The following is a 12,959-nucleotide window of genomic DNA, read 5'->3' as shown; positions in this document are numbered from 1 at the left end:
TAGTGGTACTGTCCACCATACAGACAGACTCAGAAATCATGTCACATTATTATGCAGTATGATGTGCTGCAAGGACACCATGTAATCCCTGAAGTGTTGCTTCTCTTTGAAGAAGGTTCTAGTAAAACAAACAACCACAAACTAGCTACCATTTGAGATAAAAAATATGAAAGAAAAAAAGCATAGTGAAAATCTAATGTGACTGCATTAGAGGTGTAAAGTAATTTTACTTAAGTACTGTACTTGAGTACAGTTTTGAGGTATTTGTACTTTACTTGAGTATTTCCAATACTTTTACTTCTACTCCACTACATCTCGAATCCAAATATTGTACTTTTACTCCACTACATTTATTTGAAAACTTTAACTAGTTACTTTGCAGATATAAATTATAATATTATAAAACAAACATTAATAAATGTAGCCCTATTCTATACCTTGGCCATTTGAAAATAGCCGATCTACAAGCTCTCAACGCAACGCATAGCGACGTGTTGTGAGCTTGGAGATCTGCTATTTTCAAACATTTAGTACTTTTACTCTTAGTACTTTAAGTACATTTTGATGCAAATACTTTCATACTTTTACTCAAGTACATTTTGAATTCTGGACATTTATGACATTTACTTGTAACGGAGTACATCTACAGTGCAGTATTGATACTTTTTACTTTAAAATATGAGCACCTTTTCCACCTCTGGAGTCTGGACTGCATTCATTTGGCAAATTGATATTGAATCCCGTTTAAAAATAACAGCATAAACCGCAATAACGATTTACCTCCGCTAGGTGGAGACATCAAATCAAAAGCTGCTGCAGTTCACCCTCCATGTACGACGGACAAACACACATGTGTAGCTCGATCTCGCGAGGCCCAGATGTAAACAAACAGGTGTTTTCTAAATGTAGCGTTCGCCCCGGGCGAGGACAGCCGTCCCTCCCGCTGCAAAAAAAGACAGCGTTAACATCACCGAGACGCCCTGACATTAATACCGCCATGCCACGGGGTTATTTGTGACAAGGAGCTGTAGTCTCGTTGTGCCGAACGAGGTCAGCTCTTTACATAACCCGCCTCCCCCGAACGCCCATTGGTCGGTGAAAACTCCCGACGGCTCCTGATTGGCTGGGCTGTCTGGCCGCACACTTCCGTAAACTCCTTTGCTTCAGTTTGTTTTGACGGTGTTTCTGGACAGAGCTCCATATCGATCAACTGGACACAACAGTAAGAATGACAATGTCTTTACACACAACGGCAATATCTTGGCTTTGTGTCCACCCTCTTAAACACTGTGCTTTTATTCACCGTTCAAGCAAAAACGACGTTGTTTTGGTCAGCTAGCAGCAGTGGCTAGCTTGTGCGCTAATGTAATATCAATGTAACTTTAGCCACCTAGCCCAGTGTTAGCTGTGTGTTGTTTTGGCTGACGTTTGGCTCTCTTCACAAATATGTCTGAATGTGGAAGGATAGGGGTTGCACACGCTGCCATTGTTCAGTGTGTTTATACAATAGATTTGTTTCTCTTCTTTTTTTGGTTATTATCATGGTTTACTAAGAAAGCACAGAGCTAACAGTCCAAGCTTGTCCACAAGAAATGAATTGGAACTTCTGGTCTGACAGTATTTCTAATGTTTAGTAGAGACATGTTTTCATAGCAGACATAGAATGCTAAAGACAATGGCTTTGAGATATTTATTTGTGCCAATTGTCCATTCTGGTACACAGTCACAGTAAGACCTACATTAAAACAGACACATAATTGTTATTATCTTAGTGTTTAACCCTCTGTCTCTACGACATGTAAACATATCTGCTGTTAATCTATTGTGAACGTAATATTATTATTATAATAATAATAACATTAATATCATTATTATAGATGTACCACACTTCAAAAAGTGAAGATATTTTTAGCTGCAAAAGCTTTTGTCATGAACAGCTGGCTCTTGCTTGTCACTTGTGTAGTTGTGACAGTCTGTATTGTATGTAAATCAATATGTTGGTCAACTTGGTTGAAGATGATGGCCTGTAGTGACAGTTGACAGCAGTCCACCACAGGTCCTGTCTGTTTAAATGCATCTACCATCACTTTCACATGCTTCTTTCGTTCGGACCAGAATACTTTTTTGATAGTTGATAGATATACATTGTTTCTTCACTACAGGCCACTACTGGCCCAGAATTTGTAAACATAAGCCACATACAATCATGTCTTGTTAAAGTATGTTGGTTGTGTGGCTCATGGTATCTGGTGAGAACATTTGGAATTATTATAATTTGTATATTTTGTGGACTTCGTTGTCAGATTCGCTGAAAACTGCACGTCTGTACAGTCAACTGAAGATTACAGACGACTCACAGGGCATTTTCTACCGGTGTACTTACCTGCTACATCATAATTCTGAGCATTTATTGAGATATTAAGAAGCTTGGGATTTATGTGTTTACATGTTTGTCTACACCACAGACCACATACACTAGAATAGACTATTCGTGTACTTTTGAGCATCTGCTGGGGGAAAGAAAAGTGGCGATGGAGAAGACGGATTTGCTTCACTGCCACTTCTTTGGTTAAGGTCTAAGGCAGCAGTGTCCAAAGTGCTGCCTTGGGGGAAATTGCAGCATGCATGGGGACAAATTTTATACGGCCCGCGGCTTCATTCACAAATTGTATTATAAAATGGCCCTCCAGCACCGTCAAACAAGAATATTTTATAGTATAATTTGTCAGGATTCCTTGTTCCCTGTTCTGAAATGGTCAAAGAAAGGCTATTTTACTGTATTTATTTTACCTTGAATGTCTGGTAACATATTTGGTAATGTAAGTTATTTGTGTTTTGTTCAGACTACACACCTGACAAAAGACCATTAATATTAAATATTGATAATGGTAGAACATTTTAATTATGACGCATTATGTGACTTTGATATGGTCCGACCGAAAGTACATTTTGTCAGGAGATAATAATTGTCCCTTGTGTCTTTTCATATTTTCTAATGTGGCCCCCTTTGAAAAAGGTTTGGACAACCCTGGTCTAAGGCTATTTCAAATACTACACTGTACTTTCATTGTTCTGCACTCACTTATACACTAACTAGGAAATAGCGGCTTGCCTCTTCTTTTCATCATAATCCTTGTCACAAAAACCCAAAGCTCCATATTTTTTACGCTTTGAAATTGATACAACTATAGAGGGACAGCGAATACAATTCCTGGCACCGGCGGGTGCCGCGACACTGCCGCGGCAGGTGCCGGACCGTTACCTAACCCTAACCCTAACATTAACCTCAGTAAAACTTTACCTATTTACCGGTCCTACCTGCCGGTCTGTGCGGCGGCCGCCGGTCCTACCTGCCGGTCTGTGCGGCGGCCGCCGGTCCTACCTGCCGGTCCGTGCGGCGGCTGCCGGTCCTACCTGCCGGTGCGTGCGGTCGAACTGCCGCTCCTGTTCTGTGCCTGTCGTGGCAATTCCGCAGCAGGCGCCGGTGCCGGGAAGTGTATTCGCTCTTTCTGCAACTATAGCGTATCACGGCAGTGAAGATCTTGTCCTCCTCAGTCCTCATCCAATAAAAAAGCATTGTCATTGATATCTTTCCAGTCGTTAGTGTGAATGATGTTCTATTCACACTAGAAATTAACTACTCTCAGACAGTCTTCATTGTTTGAACTGCTCTCATACCACCTCATACAGGTAGATCAGGATGTGTATCTTTGGTCCGACTGAACGAAAATTTACCAAACTAAGGGTGTAATAGCTCCAGGATTAAATTAATAGTACCCTTTGCAGATAAATGCAAACACTTGCAGATACATTACAATTTAACAACATATATATATCTGACAGGTTACATGTAGGAGCTTGGTTGTTGTGCTGTCAGCTGACAACTGATAACTGTGGCCTGTGGGAAAGCTTCAAAATAAACAATGTGACAGGGCTGATACCGTATGAATGAGTCCCACCGTCTGACATGTTACCTGTCACAAAGTCTATGCTAGGCTTGAGGAATATGAGCTGGTTTGATATAATCATCCAGCAATGACAGAACATTTATTTAAAACCCAGGGTACCAACTAGCATTCCTAAGACAATAATTTGAATACAATAAATGTACCCCCATTGATTCCGGATGGGGACCCGAATGCATTTGGGTCCCCATCCGGAATCAATGGGGGTAAATTTACTATAATTCATATTTTGTCAAAGGAAATACAAACAAATATTATTGAACTCAAGTCTCCATGGCATGAGTAATCAATAGAAAAAGTCATTTTGGGGGTGAACTACTCCTTTAAACTATGAAATATCTTCTTAATGATTATTCTGATTACTTTTTCAATTAATCGGATAATGAAAGCAGTCTTTCAACAAAGTGATGAAAAAAGAAAAATGTAATCTTATTTTTTTTATCATCGACTAAATTGATTGTTCTCATTTAACCAGCTTGGGCTCACACAGAATCTTACAACATGACACATGTGAGCTTGTACATCTTTATTTTTGAAAATGTATTATTTTATTCAAATTGATAATAATTTTATTGATTAGTTCGATTAACTGTTTTCACCCATGTCTTCTTGTCTCTTTCTACCCATGCAGGTTAAAAATCAGGAGGACAAAATGTCTGACTCTCCGCGCAGGCCGAGCCGCTGTGCTGGAGGGGTTGTGGTGCGGGCACAAGCTGCCACGTAAGGACACTCTCACAACATGCAAACCACAAAATACTGAAAAGAAATCTGTACCAAATAATAAATAGATGGGAATGGAGGATGTTAGGGAGTAGTACATGAAACTAATTTAAGCCTCAGTCTCAGTATTTCTGTGTATAAGCCCTAAAAAATATTATACAAGTTGCATGGCACTGTGAAAACGATGTAAATTCACATGTCAATGCCTTGCGTGAGTGATCTGTTATTGGCTAATGAATCACTGATCATTCAGTGACTCATCAACTCATGAGAGTTGAAACTAAGAACAACAGTGTAAATTACACCGGTGATGATGTTGGTCTGACAGACCTAATGATGTGGTGGCGGAGGGGTTTTCCGACGCTCCATGAGGTATCGAGGATTTGTCACATTAGCTCACAGATGTCATTGATTTATTCCGCTCACATGTCTCCCGTTGCAACACTAAATCAGTGTGTGAGTCATGGCTCATCTGTTGTTAATTAATGAATTAATTAGAACAATGGACTATTCTTCTTTGGGTGCTAGCTGAACTATATTATGATGAATGCACTTACCCGGTGTTCCGCTATGGCAAGTCATCTTTTTGTTGTTGCTATTTCAGGGAACAGACTTACATGGAAAGCGTGGTGACCTTCTTGCAAGATGTTGTCCCCCAGGTAAATTATTCGTCAATCTCTTTTATAGACAGTAAGACAATTTGTATTGTGACAAGGCTAGGGCAGTGGTTCCCAAATGTTGTGCCATGAGGCAAGTCCAGGTGTACAAAACTATGCGAAAAGTTATGAATATTTTTTTCAGTTTACTATTATTGTTACCTTTTGTGCAATCACTAATACGTACAGAGTCAAATTATATGATTATGGCTAAGAGATATTATTTTAACAACTTTAAACCTATTTTGGGTCACTCATAGGCTCCAGCATTGTTGTTGTGGATGAGTGAAAGAGAACTGTTTTGTCCAAGGCATAGGAATGGGCTCACAATGCATCCCCTCACAAGCTTTTAGATTAGAGTAATTGTTTATTTAATATTGGCCTCTTACCTGATGATGTCAGACTGCTAGAATGGTGCACAATTGTTTTCACCTACTCTTATGTCCTACTGTGGTTCTCATCTCAGGCATACACTGGGGCACCTACGACTGACGAAAAAGAGAAAATCATTTGGGTTCGATTTGAGAAAGCTGACCTTAACGGTAAGTCAACAAGTGGAAAATGTTGAAGTTTGGCCATGTAAGTGTGCACTGCAATTTCTTCAGTGTTCACTTCTATAGTTTTCGGGTGGTTGATGTTTATCTGCAGCATAATGGGGCGGCAGTGACTCAGGAGGGTAGAGCAGCCGCTTGGGGAACGGAAGGTTCCCATTTTGATCCCGGGATACCCAAAGTTAGTGTTGAAATGTCCTTGAGCAAGACACTGAACCCCTAATTTCTCCAGATGAGACGCTTGGTGGTGCCTTGCATGGTTTCCCCCTCCGTCGGCGTATACATGTGTGTGAATGTGATGCACAATCATTTTAAAGAGCCTTTGATGCAGGCGCTACAGTATATGCACCATTTACCATTCACCATAATTGATAGGATTGCACCTTAGACACACAGCAGCAGTACAGCTGGCGGGCATAACAGACTAAAAACTTGAGCCTGATGAAAAATGACTCAGCCTGTATGTGTATCCAGTCTGTTCTCCAAATAAAAGGGAAGAAGGACATGAGATTTGTTTGCAAGTTATGGCATTCATGGGTGCTGACGCTGATCTCATTTGTGCCAGTTTTCCACCTGCCCAAAAAAGGGTAAAATGTTGTGCAAAAATGCTGCCAAATGCAGTAGATTTGTAGTCCAACCTTACCTTCTGGCTGCACAAATCAAGGGTTCACACTTAGGGTTCAGTTGTTGAAGAGTCCTGTGCCTACTTAGAGACGAGAGCAAGTGAATGTTGTTAGAAGTAGAGTTCAACTCTAGGTTGTGTAAACTCAAGGCTAGATGAGCTCTGTACTCCTATTGGCACACACTCAATGTGTTACACACTTCAGACAGGAGACACAATCTTTACCACGTCTGTGCCTTGAATTAGATCCCAGGAAAATGATGAAACCAGCACCAAATGGCACGTCGAATCCTGACTGCTTTCCAGCACAGATGGTGAATTTGACATTAGTGAAGTCTCACTTGTTTTCTGCTTGGTTTAGGAAACATTCCTGTGGATGGAAACCGACGTAATTCTTTTGAGCCAAGTGAAATTACATTACACTATCTTTGACTTTGGATACACTTGATTTGTTCCTGGAGCGAAATTACATATGTTGAAAATTTGGCATCTCCCCAAGATGTCCCTGGAAAGGAACGGTATTATGACACAACCAGTCTCTTTAAATGTGACATGAAGGGTGTTTGGCTGCTGTTTGTCAGCCATTTGATGGTTCATTTCTCAAAGTCTCGCCCTATTTCAGATACGGTGTGTGTGAGTGTGTGTGTGTACAGTACATCTACGTGTGCGTAGACTGCGCACACATGCCAAATCTCTACTTCAGCCCGACAACTGTTGACTTTACAAGGCTGCTAGAACTTTGTTTACGTCTCTGGTTCTTGTGTGTGTCAGACAATTACGACATATCAGTTCACATTTCAAAGCTTTACCTCCTATCATGCACCTCATGCACAAGCTAATGCACAGACAGTTAAATGTATAGTGTTAGGCAAGGAACTGCGGAATTAAGTAGAATACTTTGAGCAGTGTGGTTGTCTGAAGGCTCCACTCCTCCTCCTGTAAGCCAGGGGGCGCTGATAGATGGTGTGATATGTGTAAAGTTGAGGAATGGAATAAGCATCTTGCAGCATGTAACCCCAACAGGCAGAGACAGGCTACATCTGCCACTGATGTTCTCTCTTCTTGAATATATTTGTGAAATGAATTGATCACACATGATTACTATGTTGTTGTTGTTGTTGTTGCTGTTTTCAAGTTGCCATTTCGACCTTAATTCCACTTAGTGATTTAATCCTTCACCCTTACCACAACCATGCTTCTTTTCATATTCACAGATTGATATGTTGATAAGTTTTGGGCTTATTTTATTAATCTGTTATTAATTAATATTAATTAAAGCATACAATCATATTCAAATGTGAAATCTACATACTTGCAATAGTTTTGTTTAACCCAGTCCAAAATAAAAATGTGTCTTTTATAACAAGGAACACATTTTGATTTGAATAGCCCATATTAAATGTTGACAAGATAATTACTAAACCAATTATTTTAATCAATCAATTTAATTGAAAATGTTGATCGACAAATGGATTATTCAAAAACCACTGTTTACTTTGTTGTCCGGGGTCCCACAGGGTTCTATTCTTGGCCCCTTGTTTTTTCCCCTTTTGCACAGAATCTCTTCACAGAAGAAAAAGCAGATCTACACGCTCACAATGCTGGTAGATCTGCTATTGTTGGCCTATTATGACGTGCCCGGAATAGGGACGCTAGGGCAGTGTTGATTTCGCCGACTAAAACTATAACGAAAAATGTTTGTCGACTGCATTTTTTTCACTTGACAAAAACAAAATAAAAAGTAAGCTGTGATGACTAAAACTAAGACTAAATATATTGACAATTTCGTCAACAAAATAAAAACTAGACTAAAACGTTAGGGAGGGACTAGTGGAGAAGAGCCGATCTGAATATAGCCGATCTACAAGCTCACAACGCGTCGCAGCGCAACGTGCTGTGAGCTTGTAGATCTGCTATTTTCAGCACGCAACCAAGTGTAAAATCAGTCATTACGATGCCATCAAGGCCCGCCAAAATACATTTTAGTTGACTAAATCAACTGTAGATTTACCGGTAGTCGCCTGAAAACGTATGATATTTAGTCGACTAAAATTAGACTAAAATTAAAACTTTTCAGGTGACTAAATTATGACTAAAATTAAATGACATTTTATTCAAAAGACTGACTAAAACTAAATCAAAATGTGCTGTCAAAAACAACATTGTGCTAGGGTTCATGTCGTTCATTTAACACCTGCTCCCTGTAAACGCAGACACGGCTCGAAACCCAGAGTTCATGGAGATGCATGGAGGCACCGCAGACCCCCCACTCTGCCTGCTGATTGGCTACTCCGATGGGATGCAGATCTGGAGCATATCGGTGAGTGATAACATAAACCTGCTGGTAACATTGGTGTGGTGAGTGATCCACATGCCACCTAATAGCTGGACATGTGTCCATAACCATTTAAATCCTATATGTTCGTTGACCAGGGCCCCAAAGGGGTCTATAACCTCGTCGCTGAAAATAGCCTATCTACATGTTCACAACACGTCGCAATGCGTTGTCAGCTTTTAACCTTAATAAAAGAGCTTTAACCGTAAAAATGAATAAATTATAATAATAATCTGCCACACTCTGAAAACTCACCTGTTCATACTCACCTCCTCTCAACTTGTATCCCTTCTTATCATCTCTTTTTTTAATCTTACAGTAAATATTAGTGTCCATTGGGTGTCACTGTTGACCAGGATATATGCATGTAGGTCCAGTATTCAGCTGGTAATTAGTAGGTTCAGACAGCAAGGCAAGTTGGACGTTTTCATATTCATAGGCCTTGGTGAGGTGCAAATGAATTGCAGTACAACCTCTGTTAAACATCAAACAAAGACAAGATGTATTTATGAACCAAAACAGGAAACGGTAAGACAACACACAAGATTCTGTGATTTGTTGGCCAGCACAGCATTGTTTTCTGTCCACATGATTCACAGAAAGTAACCACTGCCTAGTTCAGGGGTGGGAAACATTGATGGAGAGGGCCAGATCTGCTGCTGTTGCTATTTTTTAATTGGAATCCTGAAAAGTAAAACATTTATTTAATTTCAAATGCATTTAGTTTATTGTTATGTTTACTTTATAAACTTAAATGTAAATACATTGGGCATAGAAAAATACCAATAAAATGTACATTTTAGTCATTAAACTACTATAGACTGATGTAATTAAAGCAGGTTTGCATGTTTTGAATTGTAACAGCTGAAATCAATAATATATGTATTCCGATATTATCCTGTGGGAAGTGAAGGTGGGGGCCTCATGTGGCCTCCGGGGCGCCAGTTGCCCATGTATGGCCTAGTTACTCCAAATATATTTTATTTCATTAAGTCTGAGACGTACAGCTGGTAATATATTACCTACAGAGATTATTAACAATATGAATACCACTCTCTCTCTCCAGTGATGTCATTACGTGCGCATCCCGCATCAAAAACTCATTCAAGTCACCCAGGGACTCATTCATGTCATGGTCCTGGGGTCCCGGGATGCGCCTCCATTGGAGTCCATGTTAAAATAATTTACCAGGTCGCGGTAAAAGAAAAACATTTTAAAATTCCACAGACATGAGACACCACAATTGTTCATGGGTGAAAGCATCCTACTTTACCCTACGTTAACACAAATAAAATCCACATAGAAAGTCTTAAACAGGCGATAGAAACGTCAATGTTTTGATTCCACCGACGCCATTTTGCGCGCCCGAATTCATTAGGGGCACATGTTTTAGTAGTTTTAGTAGTTCTAAGTTCAAACATTAGCCAAATTGTAAAATAAATATAAGAAATAGGCAAACATTTTGAAAATAGCCGATCTACAAGCTCACAGTGCTCGAAAACATTGTATTGAGGACTCATAAAACTTTTCTGGGACCCATTTGAATGACCACCTGTGGGTCCCGGGACCCATTACATTGAAAACCTAGTAAGATCACTGCTCTCTCTCTCTCACACACACACACACACACACACACACACACACACACACACACACACACACACACATACGACAGTCGGGCCACTGCGGCAGTCCCTGTGCTGTACTTCCCCTGTCACTGAGCAGTCAAACGTGGCCACAAGATGGAGGCCTCTTAATGCGCGAGGCATAGCGTTTAGTTTGGTGTGACCTCTGTCAGTCATGGGTCATATGTTTAACAGACGGAACAAATGAAATACAAAACGAATCGTTCCCCCCCCCCCCCCCCCCCCCCCTCAAAGAAGAAAAATTAATCACTTTATAAAATAACCATTTCCTTCAATGCTCTATTTATTATTGCAACCTCCTGTGCTGAAACGCATGTTCTTGAAAGATGTTCTTATGACCGGGCCAATTTTTCACCCTCAAAGCCATTTTCCAGGAAGCACGGGACAGATATATAATTTTGGCGTTCCTTTTTTTTTTTTCAGTCGGTCCTGGAAAATCATTAGAGGATTTTGTCAGTTGGGTGACTTAACGAATAACCCACAACGCTGCGGAGGCCTCACTGGCAGAGTATCGCCTTTCATGTAGGCCCTGTCACCAAAACATGCAAACTTCACATACATCCTGTGAGATCTAAACACACCAACGTCCTTAATCAGTCGACTTTATAACATCCAGCGGCCGCGGGGGAACCGACACACTCTTTTCCCCTGATGTGCACGGCTCACACGCACACAATCGAACACACAGAAGCTGTCCGCTCGCTGCGATGTGGCAGTGAACAATCGAGTCTCTCCTGCCTGTGGTTTTTATACTGCGAGCATTAAGGGGAAAGCAGGGAGTTGTACTTGATGGTGGAACACCTTGTGGGACTCCGGTGTTCCACTCCATTTCAGCTCCAGTTGGACCTGACACCGTCGGTTCCCCCTCATCAGGCCTGCCTCTTATCGCGCGCCTCTCCTCCCTCGCTTTGTTTTCCTTTTGAGTTTTGGAAGTTTACAGGATGATTCTGGGGCATGTTTTTTCACAGGGCTTTAAGTAAGCGTTGAAAGTGCCTCGGTCGCTGGCTCTTGAGTGGCTGTGAAGTGTTTGTGACAGACGCTAAGCCAACACCCTCCGTAATGGCCCAGAGAAGCAGGAATGAGTGTGTGTGTGTGTGTGTGTGTGTGTGTGCGCACACACACACACACACACACACACACACACACACACACACACACACACACACACACACACAGGCGTGCACACACTCTGTCTCTCCTCTGATGAAGTAACTGAGCGAGAGAGCTGTTGAGGTGTGTGTGTGTGTGTGTGTGTGTGTGTGTGTGTGTGTGTGTGTGTGTGTGTGTGTGTGTGTGTGTGTGTGTGTGTGTGTGTGTGTGTGTGTGTGTGTGTGTGTGTGTGTGTGTGTGTGTGTGTGTGTGTGTGTGTGTGTGTGTGTGTGTGTGTGTGTGTGTGGTGTGTTTAGCCACTTTGTGTGTGACCGCCATAGATTACTGTCCCCTCAGACAGGAATCTGCGACCAGAGTGGTGCCGTCCGCCACAGGCTGATAAGATGCAGACTGCGAGGGGCTAATTGTTTGTCTGAAGAGGTGTTGTGAGGAAACGACCCGCTTTGAAGCGAGGTGTCTGGCTGAGCCTGGTGGTGGCGACTAGAACGGTCCCAGATAAGGGGGCGACGATATATCAAGTCGGGTCTCTCTGATGCACAAACACGCACATGTACAGACACATGCTCGAGTTTTGTCTGCCTCCAGCGCGCAGAGTTATAATTGTCTGTCTTTCCGGCGCCTAGAATAGTCTCCCAACGCACATCCTTTCCGCTGTGCCTTTTTTAATGGAATCCCAAATCAACAGCGTTTGCGTAAGCACCCGTTTATCTTGGGATCCCGAAAAGCACTTTCTGCTGTCGGCTAAGTAGTTGACCCTCTCCATCTATCCACCCCAATATGCCCAGCTGTGTGTGTCCCACGTGTGTGTTTGTGCGTGCACTGTCTGTACTCGGTGGTGAATGTGGCCCAGATATCATTGGTTCACAGCTTGGAGCATTAACATCAGAGGGAGATTACAACACAACAGCAGACACTGCGATTACACAAAAACATCCGATGCACAAATTGAAATGAATAAAAAAATGTAATGCAAAAAAAAAACAATTTGGCATATTGCATACAATAGGACACTAATGTAATGATGGGAAGGTTGTTGATGGCTGTTGATGTCACACAGAGCCTTGTAAGGGCGGGCTGAGCGACTGGGTAATGTACAATAACTGGACGCATTAACCTCACCAACCCCCCCCCCCCCACCCCCCTCTCTGTTTTTTTCAATCTGCTAAATTCCATTATTCTCTCATGCACCAGCTCCATTTGCCTGTATAGGAATCCCACTCTCCGGTTTATTCCGGGGTAGTGGCGTTTCTTTAACCTGTCACTGTGTGCAGTGCTCTTGTTAATCTGCCACCGCTGGAGCCGGAGCACTTTTAATAAAAACATGCCTCCAAATCCGCCACTTTGAAAAGGCTAC

At 41.7% G+C, this 12,959-nt stretch overlaps 1 protein-coding gene across 2 annotated transcripts in view; it reads left to right on the top strand.

Moving 5' to 3' along the window:
* The first annotated feature begins 1,193 nt into the window (after positions 1-1,193).
* Positions 1,194-12,959, top strand: part of bcas3 (BCAS3 microtubule associated cell migration factor) — a 417,558-nt gene continuing 405,792 nt past the window's right edge. Inside the window, exons 1-5 of one of the 2 annotated variants that reach the window (XM_080732380.1) lie at positions 1,194-1,222; positions 4,597-4,685; positions 5,290-5,344; positions 5,808-5,883; positions 8,728-8,834. In XM_080732380.1, coding sequence (XP_080588506.1) covers positions 4,618-4,685; positions 5,290-5,344; positions 5,808-5,883; positions 8,728-8,834 — 306 coding nt within the window. In that variant the 5' untranslated portion in view covers positions 1,194-1,222; positions 4,597-4,617. Of the gene's footprint in view, positions 1,223-4,446; positions 4,476-4,596; positions 4,686-5,289; positions 5,345-5,807; positions 5,884-8,727; positions 8,835-12,959 lie in introns of those variants that run through there. The other variant, XM_080732379.1, reaches the window with a different exon arrangement.

Source organism: Nannobrachium achirus (genome assembly GCF_963921795.1).
Source record: "Nannobrachium achirus genome assembly, chromosome: 8".
NCBI classification, from domain to species: domain Eukaryota; kingdom Metazoa; phylum Chordata; class Actinopteri; order Myctophiformes; family Myctophidae; genus Nannobrachium; species Nannobrachium achirus.
This window is presented reverse-complemented; position numbering and strand designations above follow the sequence as displayed.